The sequence below is a fragment of the Rhinichthys klamathensis genome, unplaced genomic scaffold (genome assembly GCF_029890125.1).
Source record: "Rhinichthys klamathensis goyatoka isolate OS25496 unplaced genomic scaffold, OSU_Roscu_1.1 h1tg000121l_1, whole genome shotgun sequence".
Taxonomy (NCBI): Eukaryota; Metazoa; Chordata; class Actinopteri; order Cypriniformes; family Leuciscidae; genus Rhinichthys; species Rhinichthys klamathensis.
The window spans coordinates 5,101,994-5,119,559 of NW_026606658.1; the positions used below are offsets into that span (position 1 = coordinate 5,101,994).

The 17,566-nt window shown below is 38.0% G+C and overlaps 1 protein-coding gene across 6 annotated transcripts in view; it reads right to left on the reverse strand.

The window, feature by feature from the left end:
• The window catches only part of usp54b (ubiquitin specific peptidase 54b), a 139,001-nt gene that overhangs the window by 28,656 nt on the left and 92,779 nt on the right, over positions 1-17,566 (reverse strand). For all 6 annotated transcript variants that reach the window (XM_056255633.1, XM_056255630.1, XM_056255629.1 and 3 more), the window contains exons 4-6: positions 7,841-7,975; positions 3,263-3,376; positions 3,091-3,173 (exon numbers count right to left, since the gene is read on the reverse strand). In XM_056255633.1, the coding sequence (XP_056111608.1) occupies positions 3,091-3,173; positions 3,263-3,376; positions 7,841-7,975 (332 nt within the window). The remainder of the gene's footprint in view (positions 1-3,090; positions 3,174-3,262; positions 3,377-7,840; positions 7,976-17,566) is intronic.

Sequence of the window (17,566 nt, forward strand, 5' to 3'; positions counted from 1 at the left end):
AGGGCATGTGAGCGAAGTGGAGCGGGATGTCCTTTAACAGTATATCACTGCAAAGGTAGGTTTTTTAAACTTCTTTTTAACCCTATAAGCAAAGAACTGAAGCAAAGAACAAAAAAGAACTTTGCTGTGAGTGTATCACAAAATGAATCTTTTCGAACTCCACACTCCCTTTCAATTTCTTCTCCTTCATTCTTAACCTTGACGTTTGCTGTGCATTTATTTATAATATTCACATTAAAACTATATAACCTCCATAACCTTAGACCTATTGCTTAATTATACATATTCTCAAACCAGCATTTCACAAAGGGCATTCTGGGTTGACCGAACGGCTCTGAGCGGACTAAGCAAGTGGAGCAGAATCTTCAGAAAAGCGCTTTCAGCTCCAGACGAAATATTACCGCTCGCATGCTCTGGTCGCAACAGATCCTCGAGTGTCTTTCATGGGATTTTAACATCCAACTTTGCATGATTTATGTTGATAAAAGTGCTTCTTGTATCGTTGAAGACCCTGACCTACATGCTCAGTGATATTAGCTGTGTCCCAATTCGAAGGCTCCTTCAAATGTGGCCTCGAAATGCATCATTCGTATCCCGGGCAATGAAGGATACAACAGATGGACCTTTCGCGGCCAACCCTACCCCAGAATTCATTGCGCGCCAGTGACAACAGGATTTTCTTGAGAGAAATTGCCGTTTTGTTGCCGAACCATGTTTTGTTTTCAAACAGTTGTATCTAACTTTCAAAAAAGCCAAGTACAAACGCTACTGCCACTCGTCCGTCCCATTTAACAATACTCGGTTCTACCTTCAACCTTCACGGCCACGCCTTTGAAGGGTGTCTTAATAAATAAGCCCTTAGTGGCTATTCCATCATTTGGCAATGCATATCAAAACAAGAAAGTGACATTCTGAATCATGTTGGAAAGCTCAGATGGCGTAATAGTGATTCTTTCTGATGTCCTAGAGAGTGTGCTTGGGACAAGATTCCACAGGGATTGATGGGTAATGTCCTATCTGTGTCCTCAGCGGTCCACTTTCTTATTGGAGAAATGGTCTTATCGAGGTCTAAACATCAGATGTGTTGCGAAGCTCTCAGAATGAAATACTGTACAGCAGGCAAGAACGTTTCAGGAAGAGTTAAGTGTAGGTGTGTGAACGTGTGTTTTATATGTGGGGAAAATAGGGAAATGGGGATGGATAGAGAGAGGAAAAGACGTAAAACATGGCAGATGAAGGTTGCATGTGTGTGTAACAACACATACACTAGAGTGGGAGAATAGGTCATGAGGGAGGGGTTTGCGGAGGGCACATTTCCTGTACATAGCTCTAGCAGATGGCTCTCACGGGTCTGATATGTACGATGACAGCTAATAACCTGTGATATAGAGGCTCATTCCAGCCTAGCAGGTCGGCTTTACCATTCAGCTGGAGCTGGTGGCTCACTTACCCGATAAACACTGTGGATTGCTCCCTTACCTTCAGTTTCCAGTCTGATGTGTAAATCGAAACCCTCACTCAACATCAAAGTGACAAAAGAGCCACAATTGTCCGTTTCCAGCACTAAACGGTGTACACACACCCCACTAAGTCTCAATAGATCACCCTCAACCGCAAGAGTATCCATCATTTGTGCAGCACAAGACAAACTGAACCAAAACACAGTGAAGTGCAGGACAGTTGGCGGTAAAATGGCCAAAAAAAAAATTTTCAGGTTCAAGATCTGTGGTGGCAGCTGAAGGTTGTCGGATTAACAGGGGTGCTATTAGCATTGGGATCTTGAGTAAGACGCTTAAAGTCACCACAAGTCAGCATTGTTTTAGTTTTTTTATGGAATAATGCAGTATTTATTGTATATTATCAGTGCACATCATTATTATTTTTTATTTATGTGCCCTCATAATTTTTAATCAAAATAACTTCCCTTGTAACGACATCTCTTCTCTTCTCTGATGACATGTTCCCAATCACATGAGATCACAGCAATAGCACATCACAACAATCCTATGATCCAATCAATTTCCAATGGACAAAATCAAGGCCTGGCCTACATTTTTTTGTTTGAGAAGCCATTTCACTCGGAGATACTTCACAATAGGGAAGACAGGTCTATTGCAACTTCCGTTTCATGTAAACCTCATGTTGCTCCAGTCTGCATGAAATCAACATTGACCCTATTTAGTTTAATAGAGCACATTAAGTATATAAATCATGATTAATCTGTGCAAGTTAATCCACAGAAAAAAAAAAGTTCTTTATAATCTTTGGTCAAAATCAGAAAATTTACTTCCTCTCTGAAATGGTGTTTCTTCTCAAAACATAGTGAGCTGCCTACGTAGACAGCATTTTAAGGAATCATAGCTACGCTTTCAACGCAAATGGTGTGCAATTTGTTTGACTTAATCTCATTTTACCCAATTTAAACATCCTTCACAAAGATAACAATCCTAGAATACATTATGACAAGCTCTTTAAAATGAATACAAGGCTGCATTTATTTGATCACAAGTACAGTAAAACGAGATTAAGAAATATTATTACAATTTAAAATAACCATTTTCTATTTTACAATTTTAAAATGTAATTCATAATCCCATGATGGCAAAGCTGAAATTTCAGCAGTCTTGATACTGAATAAATATCAAATATCTCCATGATACTTCATAAATCATTATAATATGCTGATTTAGAGCCAAAGAAAGATTTCTTATTATAAGCATTATTGTGCTGCTTAATATTCTTCGGCAAATGGTTATATATATATATATATATTTTTTTTTTTCAGGATTTTTGATGAATAGAATGTTCAAACAAACAGAAATATTATAAATATCTGTACTGTCACTTTTGATCAATTGAATGCATCTTTGCTGAATTAAATTATTAAATTCTTTAAAAATGAGTCTCTATTTTAGTTGAGTTGCTGCCTATGTGGAGCATTCCAATCAGTCACCAATAAGGTTTTTAGGATGCTGACTTAGAAAGCAGCTGTCTATGTAGAGAATAGGCAGGGAGACGCCTCACTAGAGCTAGAACAGAGTTAAATACTTTCTAGGAGCAAAAAACCTGACACCTTGGTCCTCCACTTACCAGAGAGAGGTGGTGGAGATGTAGTGCACCATCTGAATGAAAGGGAGAGGATCCGACGTGGCTCCACAATTATTACAAACACACTGGAAGAGACAAGAAACAAATACATGGAACAAATGTTAGGAACCACATAAAACGGACAATAAAGAAACACATAATGTCCCTCAACAACCTGTTCGAAAAGTGTCATGGCAAACTTCTGATGTGGGATGCAGTGCTTGGCCGTGCAGATGTCCTCCTTGGTCTCATCTGAGATGTGGAAGTGGATCCGCATCAGGAGATTCTCCTAGAGAAGACAAACACTGAGCGGTTGGATCATTTCTAGTAACTGTGTGTGTGTGTGTGTGTGCGCGTGCATTGGCTTTCTCTTTTCTTTGATCCTGCTTTGATAAACAATTCTGGAATAAGATGTTTAGTGCCAGTGCAGTATAATGTTGGCTATTCTTACTGCATTTAAACAGTGAGTCATCTTTGAACTGCTGTTTGTGTGTATGTATCTGAGACAGTGAGTTGTGTGGTCCGGCTCTTATATTCATTTTTCTCTGTCAGCACTCACTTCACGTTAATCTGATCAAGTGAGAACAACACATCTATTTTTCATAAGAGTCCTTCTGATTCCCTGGCTGAACAAATTTAAAATCAATCGATCACACTGCAAGTTCCTGACAAAGGACAAAGGAATACAGGGTGAATGAGGGAGTGGGAGAGAAAGTGAGAGAGGTGAATGAGACCATACATCAAATCTCTCGTTCCCTTCCTTTCATCTCACTAACAGCATGGACCACGCCTGCAAGACCCGTATAACCCCCAGTGCTGGAGAAGCTACAGTACATACTACTCCATTTTCCTCGAAACAGTTCACCTACACTCAAGCTGCTAATCTGAAAAAGTATTTAGTTACACTATAAGTTACTAAGGAAAAGAAGATTCATTGAATCTATTTAAGGCAACAATTTGTTTTATACATAACTACAACATGCTTTTTTTTTTTTACAATCAGATCTAACAGAAATAATAAAGGTGTCAAAATGAAATGTACAAAAATATGAACACTAAATATAACTAATATGACTTGAAAACTCCCTAGTTTATGGAACTATCAACATAACATTCTAATAGAAGTATTTAACTAAATATTTTGAGTGCTAGCATGTGGTTTTGAGAACTTTATTCTTATATATAATACATATAAGAATTATACATAATAAAATTTATACATATATTGCATTAAAAGTAATTTTTAATATAACTACTTTAAACTACTGTGTTATTTGTTTACTATTATATGATTTTATTAACATTTTGAATTAGCTTTATTTCAATATTTTCAGTTTTCAATTAAATTTGAGGTTTTAGTCATTTTATTATGTGCTTTTGTTATTTTTTATTCGTTTTTTAAATATTTATATTTAGCTTTATTTTTATTTCAGTTAGTTTTAGCCATTTCAGTACTTCAACTTAAAACTTATTTCAGCTAGTTGACAAGGCAACATTTCCAATTAAGATATAAGTGTAATTATTATTTATTAATCATTTTATTTAATAATTTATTAATAAAAATAGCTTTATTTTATTTTAGCTATTTTTTAATAGTTTAGTTTTAGATAACAATAACAACACTGCTATTGAATAAAATGTATTAATCTCACATCATCATCTTGGATGGTAATTTTGCAATGCATTCTTGTATTTCTCAAAGGATACAGTAGTTCCAAAAGGTTTTCAGACACTGCAGTCACTCTTAAGAATATGAATCTGCAATACATAGCAAAATATCAAAACCTAGTGAAATTTATTGTGAAGAAAATAAATAAAGCACAAGCTGGTAAAACATTTCATGGAGAAAAAAAACACAAAAAAAACAACCTTTTTAGGTTTGAAATATATAGGCTATTGTTCATTAAGCCAAGAATAATTGGGACAACTTCTCAATTTCACTCTGCTACAGAGCTTTCTGCATCATATAAAAAATGGGCAAAGTAGCATTATGTTATACTAGGCCTACTCTTGCAGAAATCTACATGGTTTTGAAACAGTCAAGCTACTGTCTCACATTTAAAAAATACACTCAAGTAAGTACTGTTGCTACTAGTTACAGTAGCTACATCTCAACACTAATAACTCTGAGTTCACCGAGCTCGGAAATAAAGACTCTTCACACATTGCATTCAAACTAATTTTTCACTCTGAAAAATATCACATCTCATGCCCGCCGCTAGACACTTCTCATTGAGTATCACACAACAAATCATTAGTGTATGGAGCGTTTCATTTCCGGCTCAGATAATAACGCAGCTATTTATGCAGGGGTGCAGATGTGCAGAGGAGCGAGGCAGAAATGAAGAGTTGGCATTTCGCTAATGTACTGCCTGTCGTCTGGTGCACGTGAGGAGAGGGGTTGGCGTCTAAAAGTGGAGACGGATGGCACAACGAGCGCTTTGGCCCCGTGCCTGCATCTGCCTCGCAAATGCGCCAGTCAAACAAATGGGAGAAATCATGGCAGTCCCATTCAACAGATCCTCGGCTAAAAATAACGAGCCCGCGACAGAAACAGACCTTTGTTACCGAACTGCAGACGAGGTGCTAATTGAGCTAAATAACACTTTGATGATGCTGTCTTTGTGACCTTATGAGTAAGCACAGCTGCATTCACATATCTATGGAGGGGGGGAAAAAACCTGACATAGACAGTACTGGCTGCATATAAATGGGTATTTAAGATGGAGCCAATCACAGGGTCTCTCGGCAAACTATCTTGATTGGACAGCTCAGCCACTCGCCCGTGAATGATCGTTCAATTGCTTATTTGCTTAAAAGCAATTATCTGTATTGATGCTCATGCGGTGTGTCCTTTAAGGACATAAATGTGAGATAAACACAATCTATGGTCCTTAATCAGGTGCGGCCAAATAATCAGGTCTGGGGATTAGAGGAGTGGGTTGGGGAGTACAGGAAGACCTTATAGAAAGCTTCCACGTCCTTAATGATCCCATCCGAGCTCATCTAAAGCAACAGCAGGGCCTATTCATATGCCTGCCAACTCCTGCTGTCATATGCCTGTAAAGCCCATGACGTTCACAGCCATAAATCTAAATGTCTACTTAAAAAACAGCTCTGTTGCAAAAGTCTACAAAGGCCAACCTTACATACAATGTGTTCCATATGAACCTTTTCTAAGGTATTATGGTATTGTAACCCGTCTAACTGTTTTTGAATACAAGAAAACATTTTGCTTGAAGCAGTGTTATTATTGTTAAAACAACTACAATAAAAACTAAATGAAAACATTTTTTTGCTACCTTGAATAAACATAGCAACTAACATAACTGGGAAAAACTAAAACTGCAAAACTAAATGAAATAAAAATGTTTTTGATACATGGTACATTATAAAACTTATTGAAACCTAAGAAACTAAACTAAAACTAAGAATGATAAAGGCAACAAAAGGCAATAAAATTGAACAAAATTTTATTAAAAATTTTATTAAACTAAATTAAAAAGATGCATTGAAAATAAAAAAGAATTAATAGAAAGAAATTAAAATTTAAAAACCAAGGAAGCCAAGTGAGGCTCTTCCATTACCACTCACAGAATATTTCAAGTTAGTCTGGGGCTAGCATGTGGCTAAGCTAACATCTTCATGCTTAAAGAGCAAATAAAATGCATATAGCACACATACTGCATGAATTAGTCGCTTTTAATTGGATCAAATTAGTCTGAAGTGCTGAATAAATTATATTAATTGTCAAATGATACTAGAAAAATATCATAGTTCATGTGATGAACTAAAACTTTGGCTACTCTGCTTGGGGAAATTGGCTTTACACAACACAATTCATTAACATCTCCAGGTGGTTAAAAGTCATTGCAAAATGTCTCAGAATTGCGAAGTTAATTCTGGAAAAAAAGGTCTATTGTCACTTGATTTGATATTTTTATCTAGTGCAATATCTTCAAATATAAGTCTGCAAGTACTTTTTGTTGCCACTACATACAGTGCTGACAAAACATCCTTCAAGTCGAGATGTCAAAAAACAGTGCAGTTCACTAGATCTTGGAACATAGCTAACCAATGTTCACAGAAAGAATTGACATAAGATCATGTCACAAAATCATGTAAGACAAAAGCTATCTCCCAACAATAGAAAGAAATATAACCATCCCTTTCTTCACAGTTAAATATAGATCAACCTCAGATGGTTTTATTTAAAATCTTATTGCATTCTAAGAGAATCCTATCAGCCAGACATTTGAATTCAAATTCACTTATCAAAAATACGACAACGTGTCCTGCCATGCACATCGCCAAAACACATCTTTTTCAGTAATATATGAATATTACAAAAAGTTGTCAAACTTCAGGTGTTTGCCTTTCTCCGGAGTTATTTTCCCTACACTGCTCAGACTTCATGTTTCCATTTATACCACTCTTTAAACCACACAAGGATGTGCACAAGCAGCAGTACTTGAAATTCAACCCCTAACATCTCTGGAATCTAAGATCAAGGTTGACAAAATCCAAGAGAGGAACAGAAATAGACAGAACTGGGAGAGGTGACGCGAGGAGAGACGAAAGTAGGGTTGAGGAGAGGTGAGAAGAGGAAATGCCTGAGAGAGAGACAAAGGGATGAGAACAGAGGAGGTACGACGGGTATAGCTGATCACTGTGTCAGCAAAAAGAGAAAAGTAACTTATTAGGAGAAAGTGTGAATAAACCGGTGAGATGGGGATAAAAACAAAAGTCTTACGAAACACTCAGCCGCGTCGTCCATGATGCCCAGCTGGAAGCGCTGCTCGTCTTGGAAGGTTTTGGCCAGAGCGCTGCGCAGAGCGTCCGATGGGAGCACCTTTTCACTGCTGAACTGGAACTGGGCGAAGATGCTCTGAAACCACAAAGGGAAACAGCACCTCAAAGTAAGAAAGAGAAACTGATGCAACTAAGAAATGCTACCGCACACAACAGCTTTCGCCAGCCTGCCCGCTCACTGTGGAGAGAAAATACACATCAAGAGAGGAGGGCTGACATACTGTACTGTAAAAAACATTACACTGCAATTCAACCAATCACAGGCTCTGTTAGGACAAAACAATAAACAAACACACAGGCTGTTTCAAAACCTAGGGACTTGCCTACTTAGTCCTTATAAAGCATTTTTGTATATTATGGTCAACAATGCAGTCTAGCTACGTAGATCAGCAGGTTTTGAAGGACAGTAAACATGCCAACATGTCTGTGATAATATCAACAATGCAGTCTAACTAGGCAGCTCACTATGTTCTGAAGCAAAAATGCTAAAACTTGCCCAAAAATACTATTTAAGCAAGTTAATGCAATACTAGTTTATTTATTTAGCCAATTTTAAACAAAATAGTCATTCAAAATGGCTGACGTTAGCAGAATAAAGAGGAAAAATTCAAACAGTCCTTCTAAAAATGTTTAGGCAGCCGTGTACTAGTATGTCAAAATGTGTCTATGATGCCCAAAAATAGTAAGTAGGAAGCTACTTTTTTTTTTAGCAGATAGTGTTTTAACTTTTAACAGACTTGAATGTCCTAAAAAAGCCAAGAAAATGTTCTAGTGTGCCCACCAATTCAGTCTAAATGGGTAGCTCAGTACGTTTTGAAACACAGCAAATGTTCAAAAGTAGGCAGTTCACTAGACTTTTAAGCAGTTTATATTGGAACATTTCCAATAATTCTGAAAAATGTTGTCTAGGTAGGCAGCTCATTAGACTTTAAAACAGCTAATGTATGAAATTTCCAATAACATCCAAAATACAACACTACCAATTAAGTTTAGTAAGATTTTTTGTTTATGTTTTAAAAGAAGTCTCACAGTCACCACGGCTGCATTTCTTTGATCAAAAATACAAAAATACTTATGATAAAATAACTGTTTTCTACTTTAATATATTTTAAAATGTAATTTATTCATGGGATGGCAAACCTGAATTTCCAGCAGTCATTACTCCAGTCTTCAGTGTCACATGATACTTCAGAAATCATTCTAATATGGTGCTCAAGACACATTGCTTATTATTATCAATGTTAAAAACAGTTGTGCTGCTTAGCAATTTTGTAGAAACCATTCAGTATTCTTTGATAAATAGAAAGGTCCAAGAGAACAGCATTTATTCGAAATAAAAATCTTTTAAAACATTATTAATGTCTTAACTGTCACTTTTGATCAGTTTAATGCATCCTTGCTGAATAAAAGTATTACCTCCTTTCCAATAAAATAAAATCTTCCCTATCCCAAACTTTTAAAAGGTAGCGCAAGTAGAAGCTCATTAGTTTTTAAACAGAGTGAGTTTTCAAATGGGCCCAAAAATGTTATCTAGGTAGGTGAGCTCACAAGGTTTTAAAACACTGTGGACATTTGAACATTCCTAAAAGCTGTATGTACAGAAAGCTCACTGCGTTTTGCAACACAGCCATGCATACAAACAGATTTATGCCAACTTCTTCAAAACATAAAATTGTGTGGAGTCTCACACTACTCATTCGATTGGACAAGCTCATCCCTGTAGCACCGGTTGGAAAACATCTAACTAAGATACTGAGCTCATTAACAGTGAACGCTTAAACAGTCCTAAATGCCTGCGGTGGAATCTATTCTCCTGTCCATCAGCATTGGCACTGTTATTGAACTCAATGAACAATGACTGCAACACAATGCTCTCTCACCAGAGGACATCCTGATAAGCTGAACAAATGGACTCGGGCAAAACTCACAGTGCAAAGGCAAATATTCGCTGCGGCTGCAAAGACACACACATACTGCAGTTTTAAAACCCTCATATATGCAGTAGGCACAGTGCCCAAGGCAGCCCCCTATTTGAAGGTGGGATGGGGGTTTCTCCCTGAGCGGGACAGGCCGGTGGCTCTGGAAACAGGTAATGCAGTGTGATGACTGCACTGCGCCAAGGAGAGAAAGAAAGAGAATGGAGGGAGGGTGGAAGAAAATGAGAGAAAGTGTGGGAGGGACAGACGTAGAGGGTTATGTACCCCACTGAGGAAACTCGATGAGAGGAAAATTCAGCCACTGCATCATTTCCCCATGCAGCTCTAATCACACACTGCTCTGCCCAGCTAAGAGCCTGAAGTGATTTTCGCTTATGGACATATTTTAATGTCCTCTTCCTTCCCCATCTTTCTCTCTCTCTCTCTCTCTTGGAGCTGATGAAACACTCAGGACAGATAAGGGCCAATTGGAAGTCTGGTGTGTGTACGCAGCAAATATATCACTCGGGCAATCAGTGCTCAACCAAACTGCAGCTCTGTTCCGTTCTCCTCAGCGAGAGTGGGACAGCAGCACACGCCCTCACATGCTTGCAAGTTGCGACAAACTCTGAGCTCAGAGCTGATGTAGGAGAAAAAAAGAAGAAGAAAAAAACCAACAACTGTTGAACACAAGTTTTGTGTTCTTAGACAAGCAAAGTCTTTCTGACTTGTAAGGGTGGATTTCCTGCAGGGGTTCAGGCTGCAAGACTGCCGAATGACTAAAGAAACGTTGTAAGATGGTAGAAAACTGTACATTTCTTGTCTATTACCACCCACTGCTACTTACAACGACGGAAATAAGCGCAGTTGCAATAGCTTAATATGTGGGAGAGCGTTGCTATAGAGAATAACGATATTGTATTGCACTAGGTAACACTTCAAAGTCAATACCAAATCAAAACTAGTTAGCACATTATTTGTAATTGAAAGGGTTTAATGACAATATGGTTATGGTTACACTTAAAATAGATGTATTTTAAATAGATGTAAATAGATGACAAAATAGATGTATGAGATGATAAAAACTTATCCCATTAATTGTACCCAGCATATATGTATAATGTTACCTGAGAGATAAAAAGAGAGTGTAGAGAGTAAGAGAGAAAGAAATGAGGAGGCAAAGAAAGAGTGCCCCAAGAATGGGAGCCAGAGAATAAAAGAGACAGAGCAACAGTTACAATCTTCTTTTATCCTTTCCCTGACCATGTGCTAAAACCCAAATGTGAGACGTTCAAACTGAGCAATCAGATAATTAAAACTTCCCCCACCGTACTAAAGGTGTGGTAATTCATAGACCCCTGAAGTACACACATTTGGCCTACATGCCTTGATCACTATCTGTGCATTTAGAAACTCCAAATGGTCATTGGGGTAAGCAAGAGGGGGTTGAAAACAGTAAACCAAATGTCTTTGTTCATTTTCAAATATCTTGGATTATTTTCAATCCTACAGACTGACATAAAAACTCAACCTATCACAATTCGTTATGTTATATCTGAAGTGTCAGTGCTCGCCTGTGACCGGCTGTACTGAAAACATTGAATAAATGAGTGAGAATGTGCGTAGACTTTATAATCAGAATTTCTGTCAAACCAAAAGTAATATTTCCACTGAAAAAAGTGCTTAAACCAGTCTAAACTGGTTTGCTGGTCTTAGCTGGTTTAAGCTGGTCTAAAAGGGACGGGTATACTTAATGTTTCATGTTATTCTCCGTCTGGAGCACAGTTGAGCACACAAGCCTATACAAAGTATACTCTGTCTACTGAACATGTATGCGCTGTTTTCTGCGCAGACACGAAAATAGAGCTGCATACAGACAGTGTGCGAGGACATCAGCAAACTGTGCTAATGTCGAAAATCACATCACGTGGAGTGTCCATAAGCCAGAACGGAACGCAGACATGGTACCACTTTTTGCTTAAAGCCGTGACACACCAAGTCGACTGTCGGGTCATCGTTTAACGCATTTCAGCCTAGTTGAGGTATGTGCCGCACCATTGGCACTAGTTGGACCCAACTGCGGCTTTTCAAACAATTGAGCGTGTTGAATTGGCAGCAAAGCCCATCGAGGCAAGAAATCACTCTGATTTGCTGTTCTTGGAAAAATGGAAGTGATAAAATGACAAAATAGTAAGCAAGTGTATATACAGTTTGTAAAACCAAAGTCTTATTTCTTCTGATTTCCCTTTTTAAATGACAAATACAGACTACTGCCACTTGCAGGCATGAAGAGTTACTTCCTTTCAACCAGGTTCAGAACATTCGTGCTAGCTGGCTGTTGGCTGTAGTTTTTGCGATATTCCAGCTCAACTTTTTGGCCCAGACACAGGCAATGTGAGGCAACAGTCAGCTTTTGACACCGCTAGTTCTTTGATATCAGTTTGATTTGTCTGGGCCTTTATAGTCCTGGCCAATCAGGTCTACAGCTTGTCTATTGTCTCCCAGTCTGGCCAGCTGAAGAGGGCTCAAAACCTCTTTAAAATAAGCAACAGACCAGCCTAACCAGATGTGGAGACAAGTATACTATAGGCAGTTTTCTCAGCAGGGATAAACTGATTATTTTACAGAAATAATTCAAACATTGTGGAATATTCAGTTCTGCTCATGGATATCTAGTTAAAGGATTAGTTCACTCCAAAATAAAAATTTCCTGATAATTTACTCACCCACGCATGTCATCCAAGTCTTGTCTTTCTTTCTTCAGTCAAAAAGAAATGAAGGTTTTTAAGGAAAACATTCCAGGATTTTTCTCCATGTAGTGGACTTCAACGGAACCAACGGGTTGAAGGTCCAAATTGCAGTTTCAATGCAGCTTCAAAGGGTTAGGGTTACACGATCCCAGCCGAGGAATAAGGGTCTTGTCTAGCAAAATGATCTGTCATTTTCTAAAAAATAAATAAATTAACCACAAATGCTTGTCTTGCACTAGCTCTGCGATGCGCGTCCACGAGTGACGTAGGCGGAAGTACGAAAAACTCTCATCTCATTTTCTCCTCCAACTTCAAAATCATCCGACATAGTTGTTTTACGTTTTTTTTTTGTAAAGGGCATTTGACTTAGTCTTTGCACGTTCACTTTGTAAACACTGGGTTGGTACTTCCGCCTACATCACGTGTGACCTTTCCAATGTGATTACGTAAGGCGTGAAGTCGTGGACATGGGGGGTGAGTAAATTATCAGGAAATTTTAATTCTGGAGTAACTAAGTAACTAATCCTTTAACTTGCTACTTGCCTCAAACAAAACTCTTGAGTATCTTTTAAAGACATGATGCAACTAACCTGGAAAATTTACACAAATCCAGAGACTAGTTAACTCCCAGGCTAACTTAACAATCCAAATTACATCAGTCAACCAGCTTCCCTGGTTTTTATTCTGTTCAAAGAGCTAGCCAACAAATACTGACACATATAAACCAGTCTGAACCAGTCGTGACCTTCCCAAAAAGGACATTTATATAAAGTTCAACCACAAGCTGCCTTGAGTCTTTATATTACATTATAGAGTGTGGAACTGGGAATCCCATTTGAGGGTTGAGTTGTCCATGTGTGTAATGTAAAGTGTGTCAGTGTGTGTGTGATGTAAAGTCCTTCTCATCTCTAACAAGGACATGGAACCCAACTGGACAGGCTTTACTCAAACCATGCAAGTCCAGTCATATGCATACATACTGTATACACACACACAAACCACCAGAAATTGTGTTGTCAGCTGCGAGCCCTCAGGCGTAGCCTGTGAAATAAGACATTAACCTCCACTCAAAGACACAAGACACATATCATCTGCACTGCTCAAAACTCACAAAGGCAATGAGAAAATATAGACATGCACACACACCCTGACAGGAACAGCAATCTTGTGACGCACGTAAATATATTAATATTAAACACTCCCTGGGCTCAGTTTTCAAATTGCTGAGGGATTGAATCTCATGCTGATTATGAGTTTGTAATTGGGTTTAACTCAATCGCTGATTCGCACTACATAAAATGGCACAAACATAGAGGTGTCACTGGAACTTCTATAATAGGAAACATCATCGTAATAAAGGTGGCAGCTTGTGTGAGTGACTGTGACTTTGCATTTATTTAGTTTGTGTATGCGTGTGTTTCCTGCCTCCAGCGCTGCAGTTCCTCAGCGGGGCCGATGGTCAGTAGAGGTCACCAACCTCAAGGCACTATCACACCTCGTGAAGTGGCAGTAATGTGGGCCCTTGCCACCCAATGTCACAATTCAGCCTCTGTGAGATGCAGCCTCTCTGGTGACAAACATTATAGACTTAAAGTGATACTCACCGTTTTTTCATATTAAACTATGTTATTCCCTTAACTAAGACGAGTTGACACATACCTCTCTCGTCTCAGTGCGTGCACTCAATCGCTCTGGCGCGCGAGACACTTTGATAGCACTTAACTTAGCCCAGTTCATTTATTAGGATCCAACCAGACAAGCGACCAAACACCTCCACCTCCAAATCCCTATTTAAATACAGTTACACGAGTAGTATAACTCGACCAAGAATGGTGACACAAAATAAAATGTTGCGCTTTTCTAAGCGTGTAAAGTGGATAACTATAATGTATGGCGGAATACCACAGCAAGTGCTTGGGAGCACTTCGACTCGGCGCAGTAATATCATCACTCGTGAAAAGTCATCTCCCCCTCTCCTTCTACGGAGTGAAGATATAACTGCGCCGAGTCCATAGATATATATGCGCCGAGTCGAAGTGCTCCCAATATTACGCCATACATTATAGTTATCCACTTTACACCCTTAGAAAAGCGCAACGTTTTATTTTGTGTCACCATTCTTGGTCGAGTTACACTATACTCATGTAACTGTATTTAAATAGGGAAAACGTGGAGGAGTTTGGTCGCTTCTCGGTTTGGATCCTAATGAATGAACTGGGCTAAGTTAAGTGCTAACAAAGTGTCTCGCGCGCCAGAGCGATTGAGTGCACGCACTGAGACGAGAGAGGTATGTATTAACTCGTCTTAGTTAAGGGAATAACAGTTTAATATTAAAAAACGGTGGAATATCCCTTTAAAAATGCGATCAGACCGTTCAGGTTCATTAGCACAAGAATGCTAAATTCAATGACATCTAATATTAATGACAACAGTGAGATTATCTGTCATTTCATAGTCTCCCCTAAATCTGCATAAATAAAGTAATTGAATAGCAACTGAATTTAGCTAAGAGAAAATTCATTCTTGAACTTTCTATTTATCAAAGAATACAGAAAAAAATATTAAGCTTAATAATGTTTTCAACATTGATAATAAATGTTTCTTGAGCACCAAATCAGCATATTATTTCTGAAGGATTGTGTGACTCTGAAGACTGGAGTAATGACTGCCTGAAAAATCTACTTTGCCATCACAGGTATAAATTTCATTTTAAAATATCTCCAAAAAAAAACCAGTGTATTTACATCAAATAAATGCAGACTTGATGAGAGGCTTTTTTCAGAAACAATTAAATCTTACCAACCCCAAACTTGTGAAATGCCACCCTCTCATAAAAAAGACAAACTACTAGTAATAAATAAACGTAAAGTAGTTGATAAGTTGAAAATGAAATGAAATAAAAGGAGCAAATCAGTAAATAATATTGGCCAAATGTTGCATTCTTGTGCAAACAATCAATATGAGATTTTTCATCTCCATACCCCTCAGCTCATTTCCATCTCAGTAAATGAACATGATATTCCCCACAGTCAGTATGCTTCAAATAAACACATTTGTAGAATTCCACGGTTTGTAGAAAGGAGCGGTGTGGTGAGGGCATATTTCAGCACTCATTAGTAGCATAAGATCATTAAATTTCAATAACATGGCTGGCAAGCAGGCGGCTGGCGGGCGGCACGCGTGAGGAACTCTCATAACCAATCGGCCGAAACTAACGTTCCTCCATTAGAAATTAGAGAGGTGACATCGCGCATTCCATTCAAGGCTATGGCATGGGACAGCCAGAGCCACTTGAGATCACATGCCACCAGTCCACAGAGGGTTTGACTGGAAAAGAGCTCAGGGTGCACTGTTAGAAAAAGAGGTACAATACAGGTCCATTTTTGTTCCCTAAGGTACAAACTTTGCATATGTACCCTTAAAAGTACAAAAATGTATCTTTAAGGTACAATTGTGCACCTTTAAGGTACAATTATGCACCTTCCATTGTACATTGTGGGCTTTCCGAGGTGTAAGGTACATATTTGTCCCTTACATATTTGTACCTTAATGTTTAAATGTAAAATAGGAATTAGTGCATGCTGATAATGTCATCTCTCAATATAGAAACACAAGTAAACCTATACTATCTAACTCAATAATAGTCAAATTAAATTAATTGTAAAGTTTTGAGATATGAGCAAAATAAATCAGAATGTTTTTTTGTTTTGTTTGAAGTGTCCCGAATCATTTGGATCATGTTAATGGGGATTTTGTAATCATTTATATTCACAAACAGTATTGAATAATTTGATTTTCAAACCCTTTACCATATTTATATTAGAATGAAACAGACAAATAATTGTTAACGCTTTAAGTTGTGTTCTATTGAAAGGATCTAGCTACAGGCTAACCAGAGCTCGACTCGGCGGAAGCATAAATATTGCAGCGCGGAAGGGTATGAGTGAATCGACAGTGATCCGGATCAATATCAGTTGGCCGGTTTCTGTCAGTTTCTGTCAGTGTCGAACAAAAAGTCGGGAGAATGGCGCTTCGACATTTATCCACGGAGGATTTAATCACGGAGTTATTTCGTTTTGGGATAGAGGTCACTGAAGAGGAGAGAAGTAAATTCAAAGGTAAAGTATTTGAATTTTTAATCAGTGTTTGTGGTGTTAATTCAAAGTTGGAAGTTAAATTATGTCAAGTTCATAGCACTAACGTTAACTTACTCTGTCAACATTAACGTTAGCTAGCTAGACTCCACATTGATGATTGCCATGATTATTAATGTTAACCAGTTAGTTAAAACATCTAGCTAACTGTTAACGTTAGCTTTAAAACTACTGCGTCAGAGGAGGATGAGAAGCGTTTTTGCCGCCGAAAAGTTTTTTTTTTTTTCAATGCTTACAAACAACACAGAGATGACAATAATGGCATACAAATCAGCGAAAAGTCTTTTGTTCTGACTTACGTTAGCTAACGTTAGCTGGACTGCGTCAGAGGAGACGATAAAAAAAAAACGTTTTTGCCGCCCAACAATCTTTTGTTCTGAAATATTTTAATGCTAAAGCAAAGCCATTTGGGCGGAATGTTACTATCGATAGCCAGTGAGGGTTTTAAATTATGATTTATTATTTATTTTGTCTTCAAACTGTCTTAGAACATATTAGTAAAACCATGTAAGACTAACGTTAAATTACAACATCAGGCTAACTGACAGAACCGACCAACGGTTAACCTCCCTTTTGAGTAAAGTTAATATTAACGTTATCTAGCTGCTGTTATAAAAATAAACCGATTAAAGTTACTATCATTAATGGTTTTAACTTCTATCAATACTTGTCCTGGAAAAAAAAAATAAGATAGGCCTAACGTTACAGTATATTAATATTTAGGGCTGTGTCTGTGTGTGTGAGAGAGAGCATTTCCAGCGTCTCCAATGAGGTAGTGCTAGCTAAGTTACGCCTAAATACTTTCAATGTGTTTTTATATGGATATTAGGGCTTCAAAGTCCGGACC